Source organism: Arabidopsis lyrata (genome assembly GCF_000004255.2).
Source record: "Arabidopsis lyrata subsp. lyrata unplaced genomic scaffold ARALYscaffold_4, whole genome shotgun sequence".
Taxonomy (NCBI): domain Eukaryota; kingdom Viridiplantae; phylum Streptophyta; class Magnoliopsida; order Brassicales; family Brassicaceae; genus Arabidopsis; species Arabidopsis lyrata.
This window is the reverse complement of record NW_003302552.1, coordinates 683,098-708,288: the sequence shown is the minus strand read 5'-3', so window position 1 is coordinate 708,288 and position 25,191 is coordinate 683,098. Positions and strand designations below refer to the sequence as shown.

The 25,191-nt window shown below is 37.9% G+C and overlaps 4 protein-coding genes and 1 pseudogene across 4 annotated transcripts; 4 read left to right on the top strand and 1 right to left on the bottom strand.

The window, feature by feature from the left end:
- Nucleotides 1-213: 213 nt before the first annotated feature.
- Nucleotides 214-1,028, top strand: LOC110229188. Its single transcript, XM_021028634.1, has one exon. The coding sequence runs from the start codon at nucleotides 237-239 to the stop codon at nucleotides 1,011-1,013; it is 777 nt and encodes a 258-aa protein (XP_020884293.1). The 5' UTR covers nucleotides 214-236; the 3' UTR covers nucleotides 1,014-1,028.
- A 182-nt stretch (nucleotides 1,029-1,210) lies between these two features.
- LOC9314659 lies at nucleotides 1,211-3,419 on the top strand. Its single transcript, XM_021028633.1, has 6 exons — nucleotides 1,211-1,295; nucleotides 1,371-1,481; nucleotides 1,588-2,622; nucleotides 2,725-2,814; nucleotides 2,922-2,969; nucleotides 3,058-3,419. Exons 2-5 carry the CDS (start codon nucleotides 1,422-1,424, stop codon nucleotides 2,967-2,969), a joined length of 1,233 nt encoding a protein of 410 aa, XP_020884292.1. The 5' UTR covers nucleotides 1,211-1,295; nucleotides 1,371-1,421; the 3' UTR covers nucleotides 3,058-3,419.
- Nucleotides 3,420-3,526: 107 nt separating this feature from the next.
- Nucleotides 3,527-11,795, bottom strand: LOC9316486 (protein CELLULOSE SYNTHASE INTERACTIVE 1). Its single transcript, XM_002878545.2, has 8 exons — nucleotides 11,625-11,795; nucleotides 11,143-11,309; nucleotides 10,756-10,829; nucleotides 7,464-10,533; nucleotides 4,798-7,342; nucleotides 4,250-4,704; nucleotides 4,047-4,163; nucleotides 3,527-3,943 (listed from the first exon to the last, which is right to left on the bottom strand). The coding sequence occupies exons 2-8, from the start codon at nucleotides 11,206-11,208 to the stop codon at nucleotides 3,806-3,808; spliced, it is 6,465 nt and encodes a 2,154-aa protein (XP_002878591.1). The 5' UTR covers nucleotides 11,209-11,309; nucleotides 11,625-11,795; the 3' UTR covers nucleotides 3,527-3,805.
- A 9,079-nt stretch (nucleotides 11,796-20,874) lies between these two features.
- On the top strand, nucleotides 20,875-24,157 carry LOC110228834. The gene is made up of 2 exons (XM_021027013.1): nucleotides 20,875-23,692; nucleotides 23,771-24,157. The coding sequence occupies exon 1, from the start codon at nucleotides 21,566-21,568 to the stop codon at nucleotides 23,516-23,518; it is 1,953 nt and encodes a 650-aa protein (XP_020882672.1). The 5' UTR covers nucleotides 20,875-21,565; the 3' UTR covers nucleotides 23,519-23,692; nucleotides 23,771-24,157.
- A 148-nt stretch (nucleotides 24,158-24,305) lies between these two features.
- On the top strand, nucleotides 24,306-24,973 carry LOC9314658 (annotated as a pseudogene).
- Nucleotides 24,974-25,191: the final 218 nt, after the last annotated feature.

The following is a 25,191-nucleotide window of genomic DNA, read 5'->3' as shown; positions in this document are numbered from 1 at the left end:
TTCTTATTGACATTGCAATGGAAGATCTCAAACATGGTTTCTGCTTCAGTGATGAACCTGACAAACACTGCAAGAGGAATTCAGCTGTTTTTGTTAACGTTGTTTTTAATTTTACTACAGTGATGTAATGGGCCAAAAATAAGCCCGTGAATGCTTTCTATGTACTCTCTTGCTTCGCGGGGTCTCTCGTCCCTCCTAGTATCTGATCTTCGTTGACTTTTTTTGCTTCCATCACGATGGCAGAGCTCAAGCACGGATCCCATGAATGTTTGTTGATCTCGCCGGAGATAGTTGTAGACGGCATCTGCAACATGTGCTACAAAGATGAACCTGTGGAGTTTGCCTGCAACCCTTGTAACTTCGATCTATGTAAGGCTTGCTCAAAGATACCACAAAAGGTGTCGCATGATTTTCACCCTGAGCACCCTCTAGAGTTTTGTGTAAGCAAAGATGATGGGAAATCTTTAGACATGCTCTGCTCTGGGTGTGGGAATTTGTTTACTGAGCCCTTCTATTACAAGTGTAAAAAATGTGAAATTTACTTGGAGCTGGGCTGTGGGGTTTTGAAGAACATCGCTAATGGTTGGAACGCTGAAGAAATGCTCCAATATAGCCACGCCCACTTGATTAGGAGATGTAGACCAGGACGAAATGTCAAAGGATTTTGCCTTCTCTGTGAGCTTCCTCTTTCTCCCTCTGCAATATGTTACGGTTGCTTTCAATGTTACTCATTTGTTCACGAGCGCTGCCTTGATTTCCTGAGAAAGATTCAGCATCATGTGCATCTGGCACACCCTCTCATACGCCTTGATTTCACACATACTTGTGGTAGTGGAAAATTGTGTGATGCCTGCGGGCTTTATATCGATGGTGCCCCTTTTGGTTGCCTTGAATGCGGTTTTGATCTTCACATGAGGTGTGCAGATTATTTGTTGCGAGGTTTGATACATAAGTCTCATCACCACATATTGTTTTATGTAAATACTGGTGCTCAAGACGTTTTTGGAGAGTAAACCCCATGTCAAATATGCATGAGAACGGATGTGATCTCTCTTAAATCCTTCTATCATTGCGTGGAGTGTGGTATGAAATTTCATTTCGAATGTCTTGGAATACCCGAGTCTGTTTTCAAGAAATCTTGTCACATTCATCCACTTGTGTGTAAAGTGTTCTTACCGGAGGATGATTCTTTGGAGTATTGTGGCGTTTGCGAGACAGTATTGCACACAAGACATCATTCATATTCATGCGAAGAATGAGATTTTGTTGCCCACATTGAATGCATTCTATGCGAGATAATTAATTTGTCACCTCAATTCTATTTGTTTCCTTAATGATGATATTGACCTACTCTTACTCATAATCAACAGAAAGTTCCTTCCCCGTTGTACTTGAAAGATCTGTATCCTTGTGGCGACGACATGACGAGACCAATAGATAGAGAAAACTATGAAGCCAAGGAATCAGAAAATAAATTCTTGGTATGGAATTTAATAATAATAACCTACACATTGTTGGAAGAAATTTGAAATGTTTTTTCTTTGTTTAGACCCACCTTCTCTCAATTGCTTTAGCTATATGTTGCAGCTTACTGATATTTGGCATAATCATATGATGACATTGGGCGACGTTAAGGACATTCTTCGTGTGGTCTGCAACATATGTGATGGGGACATACTTGGTAGACCATGGGAATGCAAGACCTGTATCTTTATGGCACATGATTACTGCATAGAGCTGAGGAAACCATCACGGCATAGATTTCATGTGAACCATCTTTTGACACTCTTGCCAAGTTACCCTGCAGGTTTTATAATGAATTGCTACACCTGCAAAACAAAAATAGAAAACTTCAACCTCTTCTGTCGGGTATGCAATTTTATCATCTGTACCAAATGTATGGTAAGAGCTAAACAAGTTCTTGGAGAACTACATAGGGGGCAGAAATTCATTGGATTAACCACTGAAGGAACATGCTTCAGAAGGATGCATGACTTGGTTGAAGTTATGGTATCGAGGTCATATGCTACGGCTTGCACTATATGTGTTGAGAGGTTGTGTGGAAAAGTTTTGACATGTGTGACATGTAAAGATATATATCATCCCCGGTGTATTCAACTTCGGAGACAAGAGCGGCGCGGTCATCCCCTTCATTCTGATCACAGTCTAGAAATAAAACTGACAAGTGGATCCAAGTGCATTGCCTGTAAACTGAGTATTAAACGGTATGGTTATAATTGTTCCACTTGCAAAGTCAGTTTCCATATTGAATGCATCGAAGCGGTGAGTATATCAGGAAAGATCAAGTCTCACAAGCACTATCTCTACAACTTTTGGATGGATGATTCGCGGTTGAATAGAGCATGCAGTATTTGTGGTAAACCATGTGGTGCATCCTTCTACGGCTGCATTGGTTGTAATGACTTCAGTGCCCATGTAGGGTGTATTGGGTTTCCGGCTAATGTGAAGAATCAACAACATCAACACATTGTTGTGCAAAGTTATTCTTGGTGCAGGATGAGTTGTTCTCTATGTGGATTAGACATAGAAACATCTGAAAAATTTCGCTATTCATGCAATCACTGCGAGGATGTGTTTCATATGGAATGCATAATGTCCATGGTAACGACTAGATCGGTCATGTAGTAGAAATAAACCCATATATTCTTTTGTTTTCTTTGATTTCAACATTTGTTTTGTTTTGTTTTGTTTTGTTTCATACAGGATGAGCGTGAGGCAGCAACAGAAGAGGAGCAGATTAAGGACATCTATCTTATGTACATAGAGCGGGATCTCTTTAGCCTGCTCAAAGACGTAAGTCTTAGTTTGGTTATGCGTCCCCTCTATGATTTAAATAGTTTAACTTCTCTTGTGCCTCAAAATCCTCTCATGTTCTTCTTCTTGTGTTTGCAACAAAACAGGCCTTGTATCAACACACGAACAGTGATGACGAAGGCAGTGCTTTTTAGGTTCCACCTCCCTCTCGAAAACTAAGCAATGCAACTTCTGTTATCTTAAAGTTATGCCTCAAATTCCTCCCATTATTTTCTTATGTAGTTTACTATCCACTTGGTGAATCAAATTTACTCATGCGCTCAAACTTCTGCACGGATGTGTTGTAAAACCAAACACAACGCCCGTGGTAAAGATTTAATTGATCATCATGTAGAACTAAAACCATGTCTTCGTTTGTAACCGTATCATACAGAAAATTTCAACAGAAGAGGAACAACTTAAAGACATCAGTGATCTCTTTGACCTTCTCAAAAACTGTATCATACAGAAAGTTCAAAATAAGTTTCTGCCTCCTCTGAAACTTAATCCTACTGTAACCTCAAGACTCAAGTCCTCTAATTTTCTCTTGTTGTGGTTTTTGACAATGCATTTGTTAAACCGCTTAGTAATATGTTTCTTTGATCTCTGTATCTTGGTTTTTTATTTTTCATTATTGTCACTCACAAGTTTGACGTCTTAAATGATCTCAAACTTCTAAAAGTAAACGAAAAGTAAAAAGGTTCTCACATCATTTACGTTTAAACTTTATAGGCACTCCAAAAGATGAACAAATATGAAGCTACACATACAAATTGAGGACAACAAAATGTTACAAATGAATTGAATCAGTAAACACACAGTTAAGAAAAAAAGAAGAAGATAAAACCCCATTTGTAATCATTACATTACAATACAAACTATATACAGTAGCATTATAAATCAAACGATTTTAAAAAAATTTGGCAAAAAAAGAAGCAGAAGTTTCAATTTAAGAAACCTCTCAAACAAAAACAAAAAATCAAGTGGTGGTTTACTTGTTAGACCACTGGAATTCGATCTCAAGGTTTCTGGGGCCACTTTTGCTTTCTGGTAACAAACTGTATTCACCTGCAACTGCTCCCAGCATCACCACCCTATCGATTTGGATCGTTACCTTCCCAAAGGAACTCTGCGGGAAAAAAAAGGAGGGAAAAACAGAGTGTCAGATTTTAAAAGAACGATAGACCGCAAAACTTAAAACTGTGAAATATGAGTTAAATTTGATGATATACCTTTCCCATTTTGCTTTTGTTCTTGCATGAAATGTGGAGTTTTTGACCTTTAGGAGGGCTCTCAAATGACCATGAGAAGCTCTCGTCCCACTCTGGATTAGGACCTGTCGATATCACCTGAGAAAATCGAAAAGATACGGTTGATATCTAAGGGAATCACTAGTCACAGTGAATTGACGAAAGGGTGATAAGTCTTTTCCTACCTTGGTTTGTCTAGGAGGATTGTTGCCGAGTGTTATCTTGCAGAACACGCTCGGGTTACCAACGGATTGCTTCATGTTGTTACCACGTTTGATAGTGACCACCAGCGTACCTGGCAAACACTGCAAGAGGAATTCAGCTTTCTCCTGGAACCGCGGTGGACCTGATTGGATTAGGTACTGAAGTAAGGGGATGGCGTCTGCAGCAGCAACTGATTGGGCCCTGGAAACTTCGGCAGGACAGGCTGACCAAGCTTGTCTGAGAAGAAACAACGCATCCAAGGCAGCTTCTTGAGTTGCTTCCGATCCTGTCTTGAGAGATGTAACTAGATGTGGTATACTTAGTGTTGCAGGCTCTGTGGCTCTTAGACGCGGGAAGTTGTTAAACAAAGAATTTAAGGCTTTTAGGTATTCATCATTCACGGTTCCAGTGGCCCATAAGTCTTTCTCAATGGCAGCTGCAAATTAAAAGGAAGCAACATCTGAGATATAAGATATATAATGAGAATGAGCAGATCGTATTGATACAAAAGGTACAGAGATATTCTCACCAGTTATTGCTCTGACGGTTTCGCTAGATGCGTACTCTTGAACCGTGTGATTAGAGAATAGTAGTTTTACGAACATTGCAGCCTGAACAGATGTTTCAGGATCACTGGAACTGATCAGATCCAAGACGACCTGCACACCACCTGCCTCGGCAACTGCTCTTTTGTTAGACCGGCTATACATGACGAGGTTTTGCAGAGCACATATAGCAACTACTTTCATTTCTTCTGTGGGTTGTTCTTCAAGGACATTGACTAAAGCACGGCAAGCAGAAGCTGCATCAGTGCTTCTAGCAAGAGCTTCATTCTGGAAAAGATCACCAAGGGCCAAAGTTGCTAGTAATCGTGCCTGCTGAGCTTGAGTTTGTGGATCCAAGAGGTACTGAGACAATGGCAAGATTGCAGTCTTGGTGGCTTTTGAATCTCTAATCTTCACGTTGTTGAGCAGTACCTCAAGCAGTCTCGCTGCTGTGTCCTCACACTGATGAGACCTTAAAAGATCAAGCAGAGCTTCTATGGCACCACTTTCAGCCATGGACTCTGCACTGGTTCCATCATCGCTTTCCAACACTAGAAGAGCGTTAAGTGCACCAACGACGGTGTTTTCAGATGCAGAGCGAAGCAGTCTTACAAGAACAGCGACAGGAACTTCCAGGTAAAATTCCGAGCTAAATTGCAAGATGATGACCAAAATTGATGCTGCAGACTCCCATAACACATTGGAGAGCGATGGATCAGCTTGCAGTATCACCTTTGACAGCTCACTCACACCACCTTCTTTAGCTATTTCATTTGGCCATGTTAGAGCAATGCTAACGAGAGCTTTCACAGCTCTCTGCTGTAATAGGTGTATGCCGGATCCCAGCACATGGATTAAAGGACCGATCGCAAGTTGCGTTAATGGATCTTTCTGCAGATGCTCCTCGTAGAGAAGATGAGACAGAAGCTCAGCTGCCAACTGCTGTACTGCTGGGGATGGAGATTCCAGCAGCGGAATGAGCGGCTCAATCACTTGGTGCGGTGTAAGTGTATAATCAGCACGGCATTGTGGATGTTCTAAGATATTTACCAGAACTTGCAGAGCACTGTGCTGTCCATCAGCTCCAAACTCCAACCTCGTCAGCAAATGGAAAAGTGGCTCCACCACTTTCGCAGCAGATTGTCCCTTGGCAATAGTAGCATTATTTGTGAGGATGCGAAGCAGTTCTGAAAACGCAGCACAGAGAAAATCTGGAGCTTCGTGGAGAATATCAAGTACGCAGTCGATAACTCCAGCTTTCACCATTTCTAGTTTACAAGCAGGCCTGTCCTTACCTAACTTTACTAAAGCCCTGGATATAGCCTCATGAAGCACATAGTTTTTACCATAGAGAAGGCCAACAAGAGGAACCACAGCACCATGAGCTGCAACTAGTTCAGCCAGTTGTTCATCATCGACAAGCTTGTCCAGTGCACGTACAACTGAATGCTGAGCAGGGCTGAACTCAGTCACAAGAAGAGAGACAAGTGGCTCAACACAACGTGCTGCAGCAACTGTAGACCTAATCCTTGTATTTGCAAACAGAACATAGCACAGCTCTGCAGCATCCCCCTTCAGTTCCATCGTATAGTTTGAAGAAAGGATCCTGCAGAGAACATCCACCGCATTCATCTCCACATCTGCAACTGCCAGAGCCCGAGATGGATTATCACTCAACAACCTAACAAGTGCAGCAATAGCAGCATGCTGCTCCCTCTCTGAACCAGTGTTAAGAATCTCTACCAATGGCTGAACAGCTTGTCTAGAAGACTCTGCATTTCTTATATGGTCAGCAGTGAAGAGACTATCCAATGCCTTGGCGGCACTGTACCTTGCTCCTCTTCCACCAAGACGCAAAACTGCTACAAGTTGGCTGACGGCGCCAAATGCTGACTCATGCCTTCGAATTTCAGCACTGCTAAACAAGATGCCTAAAAGACCAGTTGCAGCTTCCTCTTGCTCGTCCTGAGGTCCAAGGGAGAGATATTTCGAGAGGCCCTCAAGAGCACCTGACTCTACCATGACAATCATATTTTGTGGACAGTCTCCGGCAAGCTGAGTTAGAAGATTAAGTGAAAGTAGAGGAGCACCGGGGCGGTCTGGAATTGGTTTAAGAAGTTCAACCAGTAAGGGAATCGCCTTTCGAGAAGTAGCCCCAACTCTAATATCTTCAACTCGGAAAAGCCTTTCAAGGGCAACCTGGTCCGGGTATCGCACTAAAGCGAACTCCTGCGACAGCTGCAGAAGTTCTTTTATGTCATCATCAGAACAACCAAGCAATGATATAAACCCAGCCGCAGCACCGGAGTTTGCAACAGATAGAAGAGTTCCCCGACTACCGTTACAGACAAGACTAGCTAGAGCTTGTGCTGCAAAATATCTGTCTGCGTATTCCTCTGACTTCACAAGATTTGAGAGCACTGGAACAGCCTTCATTGTTGCATGTGCGCGAGTGATTTCTCTGTCCTGGAAAAGTATGGCTAGCAATAAAGCACAAACCCAAATGTTGGCGTCTTCTCCATTATCAGCCTGATATGTAAAAATAAGTATTAGCAGTTAAAGTCATATAAACGACAACCTAGCGTCTCAAAATGAGTTAGAATGATAAGCTGTGATCTCAAAGACTCTAATCAATAAGAGAGTTAAATACCTGGAGAAAACGGTTGCCTATTCTGTCAGTAATCAACTCGATGCCTTCTGACTCCAATATTACTGCTCGGCTCTTTTCATCATGACAAGAAAGAACCGAGAGCAACCAAATGGCTAAGTTGTCACCAGAAATAACTGTTGCCCCCGTGGAACCCTCCCTATTTTCTGTTGCCTCTTCTTCTTCATCTTCTTCCTTTTCTTTGGGATGAATGCATATGCAGATTTTATCTTTCTCATCCTTTTCCTGATCTTGCACAGAAATCTGAGATAAATCTAGAATCCGCACAAGTGCTTGAACAAATTTGGCACACAATTGTGTCTCATTCAGATTTTCTATCATCTTCTGGTCGTTAACTTTGGCAGCACAGATAATAATAGCAGCTCCACCAATTTTTATTTTCGGGTCCCTGGTACTTATCACCCTTTTAGCTATAGATGACACACAATCTCTGGCATTGTTGACCATGTTTCCCAAAACCATAGGCTGATCTCTGCAAAGTCTTGACAATACTTCAATAGCTTTGTCCTGTAGTGAAGGATTAGCAACACTCACTATAGATGAGACTATTGGGGCCATACTGTTAGGAGATTCAGCCAAAACAACCCAAGCTGGTTTTACATTTCCATTAGCTCCTGACCTTGAGAATATAGCAAGCGCATCAAGGGCCTCTGATATTGCATCAGATCTTCCGTCGGCAGATTCTAGAAGAGACACTAAGGCAAGCACTGTTCCAGCACGGTTCACAGAATCTGTCAATGCAGAATCAATTCGGCGACGACTAAGCAGGCGGGCAATTGCTGCAGCAGCAAGTGTCTTCCCAGACACTGTACCTTCACGTAAGATTCTAGTGGCTGACAAAATAATATCTTCGACAATGACCTTCTCTGACACTTCACTGTCCAATATCAGATTAGCCAAAGCGCACATTCCTTGCTCAGCAACTTCTAGAACGGAAGAGTTGGCTAGAGAAACAATTGTAGGCAATGCTTCTCTGGCAGAAATGGCCACATCGCGATTCTCCTTAATTGAAAGTAAAATTGCAGCCAGACAGCGGCAAGACTCAACAAGGATCTTCTCTGAATCCACATTTAACAGTTTTATGGCCGACAAGAGAGTTTTGAGGGCTAGAGCACTCTCACGCAAATCCTTTCTGCTCTGGAAGATAGCTGCAAGAGCTGAGGCTGAATTTGCTTGAGTTTCTTCTTTTGCAGAGCTCATCAACTTGATCATGGTCTCAATAGCATCATTCGAAGCACTGCCTTCACGTAGCATGTCATTGAATGGGACCACGGAAAGCATACTCTTCAATGCATCCAAAACGTAAATTTTAGACTCAGGTAGATCACTGGTCAGCAAAGCAGTAAGCTGACTGATTGTTGCAGTATCAGATTTATGAATCAAATGATTCAATGTCTTGGCGGCAATTTCTTTACCATTTGAACTACCATTCTTTAGTAGCCATAAGAGAGCAGGGACAGCATCAGCACTTTCAACACAAGCACGTATATCTTCGCTATGATTGCACAAGTTCCTAAGGATGGTTGCAGAGTCTTCCCTGGCTTTGGCCGACCCAGTCTCTAGAATTTGAACAAGTGGAGGTATACCTCCAGCAGCAGTGATGGCCCACTTGCTTTCATCATTTTCGTTAGACAAAAGGCAAAGAAGGGCAACAGCACATTCTTGCTGCTGTTCGGATGAAAGACCCAGAAGAGATATTAGCAATTGGATCCCTTCACGGCCCTGTAGTGCTTGCCACAGGCTACCTTCATGGTTACACAGCATCAGAAGAGCCTTTACAAGCTCATCTTGAACCTCATTCACCGCCATTGTTATTAGACCAACAAGCAAACGTTTTGCATCCGAGTTGGAAAGTTTGACAGAGAGTATGGAATTCCCATACAAACTTGCAAGTGCTTCAATTGTACGTTCTTGCACCAGGAATGGTAGACGAGGCTTGAACTGCTTCAGCAGACTCTGCTCAACGACCAATGGATCTGATGCTCTTGTAGTTTCTGCCTTGCCATCATATATCATCAATGCTGACGCTAAAGCCCCAAGGGTGTCGGCAGTCTGAGCAGGCGAAGAGCAAGATTCAAGGCTCTGACCAAGGCTTGATATGACATATGACAAACCACCGGAAATATTAGCAAGGGCACACATTGCATTTTCTTGTAATGCTTGCGCATATTCACCTTGCATAAATTCTTTAGATGGAGCTATTGTTGCATTTATTAAAACAGGAATACCATTAGAATTAGCGATTTCTCGCTTTGCTTCCTTAGATTGAGCAGAAAGCGACTTGAGAGCAGCAGCAGCCTCTGCCCTCACTGGGGCTTCATTACCTGATCCTAATAACTTGAGAAGCTGTTTTGTAATGTCTGCAGTCAATACACTGGAACAAACAGAGGCGTCTTCCATCATCATACACGCAAGAAGGAAGCAGACATTAGATAGTGTACTCGACTGCCCGCTTGTGAGCAGCTTCACAAGTACATCCACTCCCCCAGCTCGAATTGTCTCAGACCAAAATCCCTCTGTGGTACTAGAAAGGTTCTTAAGTGCACCAGTTAACAAACCATCAACCTCTCCTTTCTTATTTCCACTACGCAATTGGTCCCACAGAACCGGTACAACTCCCTCAGTGGAAAATATTTTTGATCCAACATGGTCTTTCACCCCACCTTCAGAAACAGCATAGATTGTCTTTGCTGCAGCGATCTGCCCTTCGACTGAACTGGACTTGAGAAGACCAAGCAGTGGGGGAATGCATCCCCCAAGTAACACCTTAACTCTAAGTTCGTTCTCCTTGCAGAGTGAACCCAAGACGGTTGCAGCTTGTATCTTCACTCCAACTGATCCTGATCGGAGAAGAGAGACAAGTACTGGCACAGCTTGGGAGTGTGATCCGACAGCGCTGAATGCATTTTCACGCATTTCTATAAGGTCCAGTAACTGCTTCAGGCAATATTCTCTTTCTTGTGCAGATGATGAACCTTGGCGCAGCTGCTCAATGCATTGGGCAACACTTGCTAATGTCCCATCTGGATCTTCCATGCTGGTTGTCCGGTCTCTGCAGGTGATGCGGAAATGTTAGATACTAAGTCGCTAAAAGGTGTACCTTTCTGCTTAAAATGTCTCATTTGAAAGGATAACATAGGAAACCAATACAGATTTTTATTGATTTTCAAAGGCGTTGTTAAACCAAGATTGTGGTGCAACAAATACTGATAAAGCCTCAATTTTTATCACACTGATTGGCTCACATGTAGTACCAAATACATATATGCGTTACCTCAAACTCATCTTTGTGCTTGAATGTGGAGTTGGGGGCTCTGAATCTTGCATCTTCATATCACCATTTCTCTCCTGCAATCATGACCACGCAACAGAGAATAATTTAAAAGAGCAGTAAACTGAAAGACGTTTGCTCCTATGCAATGGAAAGACTATCATCTTTATCATGACGATCTATCAGATATATAACTGACTGGTACAAAGCCATTAATTAACAATGGACTTAGCTCAAGTACTTTTCCAAATCTGATTCAAATTCAAGGGACATATCAGCTTAATCATCCTGCTAATACACCAGATCTGATTTGATTGCACTATATCAACTAAAATAGCTGTTGGATAAACCCTTCTGACGAATGTTTATACTAAATCAACTAATTATTACCGTGTCGCTTGGGGCAAGGCCATTTCCATTAGTGGAAGAAAATCTCCATCCAAGTGCACTTGCCATATCTTCACTTCACTTAAAGATCCTCAAATCAAAGTAGACCTAGAGACCTTGCCCCTACCCAGATCTACCCAAACCAGATCGTTAGAACATCAACAACAACCCTGCATAATATAAAAAAGGATCAATCTTTACAAAAGAAAACGATACACTGAAGTACAAAAAAGCTCAATGCAATTACAACAGATGACTATAGTATCCAAAGATCACTCTACCTAACTGAATTCTACTACAAAATCTCGATCCGAATCGTTTTAACATTCCAGATTCGAATTAAGCTAAATGAGGAAACTTTATAATCAATAGGAACTCAAAAAGCAAGATTCTTTAGATCTAGATCATAATCGGATCTCTATCATTGAAATCAAACACAAGAGATCCGATCATTCAAAAACCATGCATATACACATTGAACTGACCTAAATGCGAGAAGAAGAAGAAGCAGGATCAGTTGTTCTGCATTTGTCTGTTTCGTAGAAGAGAAGCGAAGAAGACGAGAGGAGAGAGGGAGAGGTTTTTTCTTCGTCTGTGATTTTGACTCAACAAAGTATAAAGCGGAGGAGAGAGAAGGAAGAAGAGAGAGCTGTGTGTGGGCTGGTGAGAGAGAGAGTGATCAGATTGGAGCCGGCTTTGTCCACCGACACACAGAGACAGCGGCTCAAGCCGGCTTGAGTCGGTTATCGAGCCGACAGAACTAAACGACCCTTGTACAGCGAATGTTTACTTTCATTGATTTTAATTAATTACTTTCTTTAATCAAAAATAAATGAGGAAAATGACTTTTAGCTGAATTAATTAGAAATTTTTTGTTTACATCAGATTATTTAAGGAAAAAACATTTTTTTCTTTTACTATTTTCCTTGTTAATACAAAACTTGGTTTTTTTACAAAAAAAAAAAAAAAAAAAAAACCTTCTGATTTATTTGTTCCGGTTTTACATTTTATAAACTTAGCTAACCGTTGTTTCGGGAACATCCGATAAAACTAAAACGATATAAAAACACTAGGATGGTTTATGCTTAAAAATGACATAGATATATTGAGAAATTGTCTAAGCTTTTTGTCAATGTGTTATCTCTATTTCTTAGTACAAGATATAGTCATTACTTATATATAGAAAATATTTGTCATAAGAATATAATCAAAAATAATTTGTCTATTTTCTGACATTTAACTTGTTTGAAGGTAAGTTATTTAAAAATCAAAAGTTATCTCTTATAAGATCAACCGGATAAACAATCAAATAAATAAAATATTCTGATAAATTAATAATAATAAGAAAATAGTAAGATCTCCGGTAGTTGTTATTGGTCCTATTATGTTGATTTGTTACCTAACTCGATTAATTAATTAGCCCATAACAATGGTGATAGTAATCAAAAGTATCTACCACCTAATCGCATAAGGAGATTACTATAACAAATTGTCATCAACCACAATCATCACGAATTCTATATCTATGGCTAAAAAGTATGACTCTTTTTTTTTATGGCTCTACTCTACACATCTAAATTATTTCCATATTGTCCAAAAAACGACAGCAATTTTTTTGTCCGAAAGTTAGAGAAGTCGGGGGAACAAATTATAAGGATGGTAAAATAAATAACGTGGGAGAGAAAAGGCACATGGCCTCATGGCTCATAAGAAAGAATCAAAGATTCTAAGTTTTAACTATTCTTTTTTCCCTCGACGCATGTTTTGTTTCTATAGACAACTATGCCCATAAAAGCATATGATTTGCACAATTATGATAACCATATGATGCACATGTGCTCTTTCTTCTTAGCCAATTATGATAACAAGAAAGACTGGACAAAAATCATATTCTTTGATGCTTCTAATCACAACTTGATACATCCACTTTCTTGAACCGTATAAAACCCAAGAATCAAAAATCTTGTAGATCTCATAGGCAGGTTGGAAGTATGCTAACTTTGTGTCAAATGAAATGTGCAGTTCACATCTAATCAGTGCTTGCATTTGTACGTACGTAGGAAGTTGAGAAGCATCCACTTGTAGCGGCCGTGAAATTAATATTATGGTTTTTAGTGGTTTAACGTGTCATAATTGGTAGTAAACGAAACTCTTTGATTATTCATACATACAGTGCCGTGCCTATGACTTGAAAACATATGGCTAAATTTATTCGTGGCCTTTCTAATTATTTTAAAAATCAATTTACATGATATCATCAAAAAATTTGGTAAGAAATAACTTTACTAGCTAGAGTAAAAAAAATAAGTAGGATGAATTATAAAATACTAACTATTAATGATAAAGATCCAACTGTATGAAAATTAATCTGGGAAACTAAAAGAGATTAATTTGTTAATTTGGCTTCAAAAATTAGAATCTAAGATGTGGCTAGGGCTGTTGCCCCATTTTAATTGAGTAGGCACGGCACTGCATACATTTTATTATTGACTTCATTATTGTTATTAAGAAACCCCAACAAGAAATCATCACTAAATTTTGAGTGCCTCGACATATTTTATGTTGTATACAAATATAGGAGATATCTGATTCTACTGTTTGCAACAAAACGTTTTCGAACGAATAGGTTATAGAAGGTTGCAATTTCGGAGTTATGCGGAATTTATGAATTTTAAACAATAGAAAAAGTGAAACAGTTTTCAGAAAATATAAAAAGGACGTTCGATTTTATTTTTGTTTTTCCTTGTCAGAAAATTATTTATGCACGTTGATAAGAAATTTATCCCGGAATTCAATTTTTATTATTTTACTAGGTGAGTACCCACGCTACGCGTATGTTTTTGTTTTAAAAATTGTTAAAATAAATTATGTTGATTGTTTTTATTGTTAGTTATGTTTATTTTCTTTTGTTTTTTCTAATAGTAAAATTAGATCCATTTTACATAGTTATAATTTATAAAGTTAGATACATCTTCACTCAATGATATCGACTAAATATTTTCTTGTAAGTAAAATTATCAACTAAAATTATATTGTTAGTAATGGTTTATCAACTAAAAAGCCACAAGTTATACCCATCGGCTATAGGGAACAGGCTATAGGGAACAATAAACATATTAATCAGCTCTGTTACACTGTTTTCTAAACGGTCTTAGTTTGCTTTATATCACTTAGAATCGATCAAGCCAATTTTCTTTCTCTAGTAATTTCATAGCTCTGCTATCTCTAGTTTGCTCTTCTACCTTCTCACGCTCAGGTCTCGTTTGTAGTTTCTTCAAAGAGTATATTTTGACTATGCTTGATTTTCAAGTTCTCCTTTCTCCATTGTTGACCTTCCTCTTCCACATCTTCATTTACTGGTTCTGATTTTTCAACACTGCATCTCAATTTCAAAACTTTATAGATCCAGTGTATATATGCAACAAAGTGTAATCTGTTTCTTTTTAACCTCTCCGATTGTGGAAAGAAGAGGAGAGCTGAACAACATAAAGCAGTAGAGGTAAGATGTGGACTTTATTTTTTTAAAATTACCGCCAATGTATCTTTAAAAAGAATGAATATATGAAAATCTTAACTACAAGATCAATCAAAACTTACAAATAAACTACAACTTCACGTAGTAGAGATTAGAGAAGATCAGATTAAAGACAAAACCAGAGACATGGATTACCTAATAATCGTGTAGGAGTTCTTGCCCTTTATCTTCAAAGTTGTAGTAGAGAGAGATTTAGATTTCAGATTTTGCTTCATCTTTTTCTACGTCCTCACCGTTTCTTCCTCGTAGTCCACTTCTAGGCATGTTCTACTTTCAAAGTATACTGAAGAAAATTTAGTAATCATGTTCATCAAAGTCATCAGAGGCCATATGATCTTCATGCATATGTCCACTCTCTCATACTCTAGTTTTTAAGTTCTCGTTCATGTTGTAGAAAAGAAAAACAAAAATACGAAGAGCATAACTTTTTGAAAAGAGTTGCATCTGTACCATGGATTATGGATATATTACTATTCCATTCAAGATAACCATGAGCAGTGACATTATCGTACCTAGAAAAGGTTATCGGATCAAAGTGGTAATCAAAAATAACGAAGAAGGATTTCAAAAAGAAATTAAAACTTCTGAACTACTCACCATATAACTAAAGCCTCATGTCTGGATATATTTAAGAATTTCGTTAGATTAACTTACGGGTTGTTTAAATATGTTCTTTATCTATTTAGGTCTCTATATTTATGTTGAAGTGACACTGTATATGTTAGATAAACCTTTCTTCACACCACTTGGGCAGTGTGATTTAGATGCATATATATATCACCACTATCTGCAATTTACACTGGCAAGTGCAGATGAATAATTAGAACAATAATGCATGAATATCTAACCAAACCAAAAAAACTCACCAGACCGATCAAAACCTAGAGCAAGAGCACATTCTTCAATCGCTTTGCATACATTTGTCTAAAGTATGACTTTGTACACATACGATTAAAGTCCCCAATTACCTTTAGTATTCCATGAGAAGTCCAGCCTTGGATCTTGGATGTGGCGTAAAATGCTGAAGTATAGAGACAAAGCAAAACAACTGCACAAGGTGGAGATTCAGTCGGGGCAGTTTACTTCATTCTGGTTTGACCACTGGTCCCAAATGGGAAGACTGTTTGAAGTAGTTGGATCACGCGGCTGTATTGACATGGGCATTGGAGTCCACGACACAGTAGCATCAGTGATATCCACTCATAGACGAAGACGTCATAGAGCTGTTGTATTTAACCAGATTGAGGATCAGATTGACGCACTCCGCAGCCATGTCACAACACAAAATGATATTAGTCTTTGGAAGTGCAACATCGATAAATTCAAAGCTAAATTCTCTTCCAATGAAACATGGGTACTGCTAAGAGAGTCTTCTCCAATTTGCAGCTGGTATAAAGGTGTTTGGTTTCCTCAAGCCACACCGAAGTATACTTTTCTCACTTGGTTAGCCACAAGAAACAGATTAGCAACAGGAGACAGAGTAAGTCGGTGGAACGTTGATGCAAACACTAGTTGTGTTTTATGTAAGGATGAATTAGAAACACGAGATCACTTGTTCTTCTCATGTTCTTATTCCTCTCAGGTTTGGTCATCTATTGCTCGAGGAATTCTTCAAAACGATTTCACAACTCAATGGGATCAGATTCTCTTAATTTTATCAGATTCCACTCGGCCGAAACTCATTACCTTTGCTATCCGGTACTCCTTTCAAGCTACAGTTCACAGTCTATGGAGAGAAAGAAATGGTCGACGTCATGACAAACCCTCAATCTCGGCTCAACATCTCAGCCGTCTCATCGACAAAAACATTAGAAACAAGCTCAGCCTTCTCCGAAACCATAGGGGTTATGAAGGCGGGAACCAATTTTGGTTCCAAACTCATCCTTAAAATTATTGATTTATTTATTTTTAATTTTTTTTTAAGGAATTCAGCTCTCAATGATGCATTTATTGTAAAACTGTTTTTTTGTTTGAATATAATTTTACATTCTTTCAAAAAAAAAATTTTTTTTTTTTTTTTTTGTCATCCGAAATTAATTAGAGCTCAAAAAAGTCATTCCTGAGAAATGTTGTTTACAAATGTGATATGAAGCGGTTCTGTACGAATTTTTCGTGCCAGATGATCCGCTTTTACATTAGCATTGCGAGAAATTAAAGATAAAGAGAAGGATGAGAATTCTTCCTTGTCGCTCTGGAATTCCTCCAAGTACACTGAAAACGTCGGCCATTCGGTTGGAGAAGACACCATCTTCACCAGATCAGAACAGTCTGTAAGGAACTCTACCTCTTGATTATCTGCACCAATCATACACTTCATCGCCCAGAGAAGGGCCTCGAACTCGGTATGTAATGGAGATAAACTTCGACGGAGATTTGCAGCTCCCATGGTTGGCGGCTCTCCGTTTGATGATGTACAGAACCATCCTGTACCGGAGAACTTATCACTTTCTTTCCACGATCCATCTACAAAGCAACGGTATCCAGAATAATTCGAGTCAAGTGAAGTATTCCCCACTCGAGAACGATTAACCAATTCCGAAGTACCATGAGTTTCATGATGAAGCTCAATTTGGGCTGACTGCCACAATTGTGCTTCTTTTTCCGCTAACCGTAATACCTCTAACGGATCTTTATCAATGTTTTCAAATATTTTTTCATTCCTTGCTTTCCATATATACCAGATAATCCATGAAAAGGCTGAAGAGTCAAATTCTGAAGGTACTCTCCAAAATAAATGGTCCAAATTTGCAAAAATAGACTCCGTTGGAAAAATTCCTATGGCTGTAGGAATCTGAGAGAGTGTCCAAACCTGTCGTGCCGGGTGGCATTGAAAAAGTGTATGATTGAAAAAAAAGTATTCCATGAACAAAAAAGAAGTAAATTACTTTACTCATGGCCCCAACAATCGAACTCTATAATCTTCTAAATGCTTTTTATCTAAAAAATATTTTTGCAGCCCTCTCCGTTGTGATTTAGAAGAGATTTGGAAATGATAAAGAAGTTTGACAAATCTCAGATCAACAAAATTGTATGGAGTGACCGTAGATCTTTCTGCAACAATTTACTCACAAGAATTTAAAAAAAAAATCAAATGTGAGATATTCCAGATCGAGATTGTGAGTGAGACTGAAGACTTTTGCAATCGGCTGACACTTGAAATTCACATCTATATTGATTCTCATCTTTAAAGTACACTTTTAAACTCTAGATAGGAAGATGAAGAGGGCAGCAAAACTGAAAAACATTAAAGTTAAACACACGATTCTCCCGCATAATAATTTAATTGAATATTTAACTTATACACGTGTCTTTACCTCTATTGCTGATGTGTCAAGCAGATGGAGAGAGTTCACCTCCTTTTATATATATGATTTTTCGGTGATCAGTGTGGTGTATATTGTATTTATAAAAAAAATTAACTCAATCACATGTGGTATCTCCATATTTAATATTCTTTTGAACTGTTTCTTTTCAAAAATTAATATTTAATATATATGTGAATTTTATTAGTGACATATGGTTTTTAGGCTGTTTTTTTAGTTATTTTACGAGGAGGTCTTGCATGATCATGGTCTCTCTGCGGCTTTATTATTTTTCTGAGATTTGTTTTCCACAAACTGATCTGGTCTTAATTCTTACATATACATGAATATATTACAAACTCGAGAGGCGGCGAATTGTTCACTTGTAGAAGGGTTTCAGCTGCTTCTCCCTGAGATATATATTTTTATTTTTCTCCGAGATATATATTAGATAAAAAGAGACAAAAAAATAAACAATAAAAGAAAAATATACAAAACATAAGCAAAACATAAGAATATAATGAAAAATAACAAAACAAAAATGAAAAAATAGACATGATTATTATCATTTGTTTTTTCAGTTGTAAACTTATTCATTTAAAAAAAATCATAAGTAATAATATATACAAATATACATAGATTGACTAAAATTTTAATTTGGTTTTAATGAAAAATTGATTTGCTTTACTTAGATGGACATCCTAGATGTAGAAAGATCTCCCTAATTATATATATGTATGATTTACACCGATAATATTAACGCCTGTGTTAAATACAAATGTAATTATAAATAATTGACATAATATAGGAGTAGAAATGATCTTACACATATACACAACACAGATGTTAAAAAAGAAAAAGAAAAAGATCTTACACATATTAGCTGGCTTGATTATTAAATGTTAGTATGTTTTAGCAGTAGTAAATTTGATGATTATGCAATACAAATATATTTATTTCAAATGATTACTACCGTAGTTAAATATAATGGTCACCACGTGTACTCAGTAGCTCTCTCTCTAATTTTTAAAAAACCGTGTAGTGAATGTTCCACAAACTTCCGGCGTATACGTCTTTTGAATTTACAGACAACATCATGAACACTTAGAGTATCAAAAGAGTCCTTGAATCGGTCAATGAGTTGATTTGTTTAGTTTTGGTTGCATTTTGTTTTACTTGTTAACTTTGGGTGAGCATCCGTTTGGAGCTCCTCATGGCGCAATACCTCAAGTAATCGATACATATATTTGTCAAAATAAGTTTGCGTTCAACCATTGTAAAACTAAAGAAGCTAAAATTCTTGTCGTCAAATTGCTGCATACCTTACACATAGTGCACCGTAAATCTTCTCGTCTTATGATTTATTATAATATCTAAAGCCTTTATCACTAAATTGCTCGAACTCTTGCTTTGTTACTTTGTTACAGTATCACTGTAACTTCTGCGTTACACTATCCAGTGTTTTGGAGTTTCGAGAAGAAATTGACCTTTTAAGGATGTTAGAGAGGTAATGGAGAAACAATGAGCAATTGGAAAAATGATAGAAAACTTGTTGAATGTCCAAAAACAGCATGTTATAGGACTTGGGTACAGTTATAGATACTCAGTTAGTCACTAACATAATCGATTTAGCCAATCCAAATAGATTGATGTATTCAAATATTACTTTGCTATTATTTCGGTGAATATCTAATAGATAATGAAAAAAAAAAAGATAAAAGCAATTATGTCACACGTAAATAAAAAGGAAATGAATAATTCCATTTAAGAAGCTAAAAATTGTGAGTTTTAAAACTAAATGAAAAATATATAAACAAAAAGTATATCAATTCATTAATTGATTTATTTTTCTAACCTTCACATTTTAAAAAATGTCACGTGCTCATAGATCACTCCAAATGGCAATTCAATAGTTTTGCTCATACTACATAATTGTCACGAGAATGTGTAATTTTTGTTCACATAAATATGTTTTAATTTTTTTGAAAATGCTTTATTTTTATCTCAAAGTATCCAAACACCTAAATACAAATAAAAATTATATGCATATGGGCTATCTCTGATCTCTCTCTATCTCTCTCTTCTCTAAGTGTGGATGTGGTTCTGGATCACATGGGCTATGAACCCGATTCTGAACCACTTGTCCTAATCGATAGAGCAAGAATCCCTCTAGGACTGTCCATTGGGGTTGCTCTTAGTATCTATTTTCTTATTGATAATCTCTTTCATTTTGAACTCATGTGGAAAAATGTAAATGGGATTTGAGTTTATGCTTTTCTTTGTTCCGTCTCTTTTGGAAAAAAGGTGAATGATGGTAATGCAACTCACTAACAAAATAAAAAATTTGAAGTATGATCATTTTTTATTTTTTTCTGTCAAAAAGTTGAATTATATTATTATTACTACTAATAAAATTTTCATAGTATTATTTTTCTTATTTTAACATCTTATTTATTTTAAATAATTCGTTTTTTTATTTATTTTAAATTTTTATTAGTTATAAGTAACATAAATATGCACTAAATAAATATTTTAAATTTATTTTAATGTAAAATTAATAGTGTTACTTAAGTAGCTTAGGTGGACATCTAGATGAAGAGAGAACCCCCTAATTATATATATGATACTAATTTTTTATTTATTTTAGTTTGTTCTCTTTTCTTATTTGTTACTATAATATATACAAATATACATAGATTGACTAAACATTTAAAAAAAAATTAATGAAAAATTGATTTTCTTTACTTAGATAGACATTAGAGAAACCTCCCAAATTATATACATATGACACATTTAAACACATTTTTGACAATAACATGCATAATGAAAGTTACGTAGGTATTAACACATCAATAACACTATCATAAACCTCTAACACTAGTAAAAAAAAAACGTATAGCTACGTTTTTACCACGGCGGTTCGTGGCTAAATTTAACTTAGCCACGAAATAGCCAGGAAGTAGCCACGAACAATACTGGTAAATAAACCGTGGTTTTTCCGTGGTTTTTCCGTAGCAACACAGCCACGAATTTGTCATGTATAGATTCGTGGAAAATAAAGCCACACTATAGCTGCGCTTAATTCGTAGCAACATAGTGACGATAAACAAACATGGCTAATTCGTGGTAAAATTATAGCCACCAACGCATACCGTGGTTAAATCGTGGCTATGTCACCGAATTCTGAAAGACGTTTATCCACGAAAAAAAATGTGGCTAAATTCGTGGCTTATCCACCGAAATTTATGTCACCTCAGTCAATCTCAGTCAAGTTGTCCAAGTTGCGGACTGTATATTGTCGGAAAAGATTCGAAAACTATAGCCACGAATAAAGTTCACGGCAAATTAGTGGCTATATTTAGCTACGACTGACGTCAGTGACAAATTAGTGGCTAAATATTGCCACGATTGTTTGTCGTGACCAGTTCGTGGTAAGATTTAGCCACAAATATCGTCGTAGCACATTCGTGGCTTATTTTTCCTATATAACCAACTGCGTTTCTCCATTAATTATCAGAGCAAAGAAGAAGAGAGAAAAAAAATAATAAAACGTTTGAGCGTTCAAAATTTTTTATGTGACTATTTTCCAATGTCATATTATTTTCAATATCGAGAGTGGATGGATCAACGTCTTGATCCATTAATAAATCGTGTTTCAGATGAGTTTTTTGAGGGGGTTAATGTTTTTATTGAATTTGCTTGTAATCAAGCTTCTTACCAAGAGACCAACACTATTTTGTGTCCGTGTGCGCGTTGTCAAAACGGAAAGCAGCGTGATGTAAAAACGGTTATTAAACATCTTTCTCGAGTGGGGTTTAAGGGAAATTACTATGTTTGGTTAAACCATGGAGAAAAATATTATGACGTTGGAGAATCATCAGGAACAAGTCATTTTACCGGTGAAGAAGCGACGTGGCCACCAAATTCTACAAATTTTCAAGTTCCAGAAAATACGTACGAGTATTTTCCATATGGAAATACGAACATCGAACAAGAGATGGAGGCTCCACATGTAGTAGAGAATATGATGGAAACAACAAACGAAGAGCCATATCATGATAGCGTTTTCGAAGCTTTTGAAGCCGCTAAGGAACCTCTTTACGATGGTTGTCCAGAAGGAATTTCTCAGTTATACCTATCTTCACGTATGTTGAAAGCAAAATCTGATTACAATATGGTGGAGGCATGCGTAGATGAGCTATCACAGACTTTCAAAGTTGTTCTGCCCACACCAAATAAAGCTCCTGCATCATACTACGAGACAAAGAAGTTGACACAAGCGCTTGGTCTACCGGTATATAAGATTGATGTTTGCGAGAATAATTGCATGCTTTTTTGGAAAGGAGAAGATGGAGAGCTGTTGCGGTGTCGGTTTTGTGATGAAGATAGATACCATCCACACAATGGAAAAGGAAAAAAAAGGCCTAAGCAAAGAATGTTTTACATGCCAATTACAGATCGACTGAAGCGGCTATACCAGTTAGAGAATACTGCAACGGCTATGCGATGGCACGCTGAACATATGTCTCCCGAAGGAGAAATGCACCACCCGTCCGACGGAGCAGCATGGAAACATTTCAATGAGGTATATCCTAATTTTGCTGCTGAAAGTCGCAATATTTATCTAGGCTTATCAACAGATGGATTTAATCCTGTTGGTATGAATGGTGAGGCACACTCGGTTTGGCCAGTAATCGTAACTCCTTATAATTTACCTCCTGGCATGTGCATGAAGAGAGAATTTTTCTTTTTATCGGTACTTGTTCCTGGGCCAAAGCATCCCAAAAAAAGTCTGGATATTTATCTCCAACCATTGATCGAAGAATTGCAGAGTCTGTGGATTGACGGGGCGGAAGCGTATGACATATCAAAGAAACAAAAATTCACGATGCGAGCTGCTTTGATGTGGACAATCAGCGACTTCCCGGCATATGGCATGTTGTCTGGTTGGATGACGCATGGCCGTTTATCGTGTCCATATTGTCTAGATGACACAAAATCATTTTGGTTACCAAATGGAAGGAAGCATAGTTGGTTTGATTGCCACAGAATGTTTTTACCTCAAGATCATCCTTACAGAAAAAATGTTCAAGCATTTCGTGGAGGGAAGGAAGTAAGAGATGATCCTCCACCGTGGTTGACTGGAGAGGAAATTCTTTACGAAAGAATAAACAATATTCGTGGGTTGTTTAGAACTGTCGATTGTGGAGGGAACGGCCACGAGAAGCCTGCTCAAACTATCGATGGATATGGGATTGATCATAATTGGGTGAAAAAGAGTATATTATGGGAGTTACCATATTGGGAAAATCTTCTTCTTCGACATAACCTTGACTTCATGCACACCGAGAAGAATTTTTTCGACAATCTCATCAACACGGTTTTGAATGTTCCTGGGAAAACGAAAGATAACATTAAATCAAGAATGGATCTTCCGGCGTTATGTAGAAGACATGATTTACATCTTAACCGAGATGGAACAATGCCGGTGCCAATATTTAGATTGTCGAATGAAAAAAAAGAGCATTTCTCCTATGGATGAAAAATGATATACGGTTTCCAGATGGATATGCGTCAAAGTTTAGTCGTTGTGTTGACGAAAACCATTGGAAGTTATCTGGACTGAAAAGTCATGATTGCCACGTCATCATGCAACGACTACTCCCGTTTGCGTTTGCAGAACTTCTTCCAAAAAATATTCACACGGCCATTTCAGGTAATTTTATAGCTTATTTACTTTGTATATATTTTTATATTTATATCAATAAATTAAATTAATTATGTATATGTGTAGATATTTCACTCTTCTTTCGGGATATCTCAGCGAATATTTTACGTAAAGATGATGTTGCTTTGTTGAAAGCAAATATTGCCGTTAAACTTTGCAATTTGGAAAAGATATTTCCTCCATCGTTCTTTGATGTTATGGAACATCTTCCCGTTCATCTACCAGATGAAGCTGCTTTAGGAGGTCCAGTGCAATATCGGTGGATGTATCCGTTCGAGAGATACATGTACCATTTAAAGAGGAAAGTTAAGAACAAGGCACACATAGCGGGTTCGATTGTTGCACAATGCGTGAATGAGGAGATAGCAAATGCTTCTGCAAATTATTTTGGACATCCAGAATTTAGAGATGATGTTATTCCAGTTCCTGGAGAGATTCGATTCACATACTTTTATCCAGATGTGCCGAGCTTGTTCTACCATGAAGGTCGTGTTAGTGGAAAAGCCACAAATGGATGGTTTAATGATCAAGACTACACAGTTTTGTTTATCCATCTGAAATTGTGTTTAGTTTTGAATGATGCTTGATTCTTATTTGTTTCTTTCTTTCACAGCGTGGTAAGTCTAAAAGAGGGTATATCTACGGATTAGGCAGTGTACAATACCGGGAAATCAATCCATCCGAGAAAGTGGCTGTTGCTATGTCTCGCAACCTTGACAATGAGATGCGCATCTATGGTTTGGAAAAAAAACAATGAAGCACTCAAGGAAACCAATGAGGCGCTCAAGGAAAACATGGTGGAGCTGAAGTCTGGCATGGGCACGGTAATGGACGAGCTGGCTACAACCCGACTTGCGCTGAATGCGATTATGCAGTCTCTGGGAATTCAACTTGCTCCAAGTGACGTTATAGCTCGTGCTGCTGCTGCTGCTGGTCTCCGTTTTGCTGGCTCCACTGCTGGTCGTGACGGTCCTCCTGCTGCTGCGTCTCCTGCTGTGTCTCCTGCAGCTGCGTTTGCTGTTGCGTCTCCTGCTGCTACTCCGACAGACCCTCCTACAAGAACACAACAAGGCAACTTAGATGCTTGGTGTGCTTCAGCAGGTTTATAAGTTTCTGTTTTTTATGTTTCTCTTGTATGAATGGGGTCTTTTGTATGACTAAAATTAGCACCCTTTTTGCCTTTTGGTATTATAACTTACAAGACTACTATAATTATGTAATCTAATCTTCTTATTAGGATTTAATGTTAATTGGATTTTAAGCTTTTCATTTCAGGTTTATTTATAGCATTGTTTTTTTTTGAAAAAAATTATACATGATTAGCCACGAATACTACAACTAAAATTCATTGGCACGATTATACAATTTATACAAATCGTGGCTTAAACCAACGATCATGCCACTTATTGAATCGTGGCTTACTTAATTTTGTCACAAACTTTGCTACGCATATTCCGTGGCTAAATTTGTCACGAAATCATAGTGAC

Coding starts and splice junctions, on each gene's coding strand:
- LOC110229188 (XM_021028634.1), top strand. CDS start 237: ATGGCAGAGCTCAAGCACGGATCCCATGAATGTTTGTTGATCTCGCCG.
- LOC9316486 (XM_002878545.2), bottom strand. CDS start 11,208: ATGGCAAGTGCACTTGGATGGAGATTTTCTTCCACTAATGGAAATGGC. Junction 10,830..11,142: donor GCCTTGCCCCAAGCGACACG/GTAATAATTAGT, acceptor TCATGATTGCAG/GAGAGAAATGGTGATATGAA. Junction 7,343..7,463: donor TAGGCAACCGTTTTCTCCAG/GTATTTAACTCT, acceptor TTTACATATCAG/GCTGATAATGGAGAAGACGC.
- LOC9314659 (XM_021028633.1), top strand. CDS start 1,422: ATGACGAGACCAATAGATAGAGAAAACTATGAAGCCAAGGAATCAGAA. Junction 1,482..1,587: donor AATCAGAAAATAAATTCTTG/GTATGGAATTTA, acceptor TATATGTTGCAG/CTTACTGATATTTGGCATAA. Junction 2,623..2,724: donor TGGAATGCATAATGTCCATG/GTAACGACTAGA, acceptor TGTTTCATACAG/GATGAGCGTGAGGCAGCAAC.
- LOC110228834 (XM_021027013.1), top strand. CDS start 21,566: ATGTCATATTATTTTCAATATCGAGAGTGGATGGATCAACGTCTTGAT.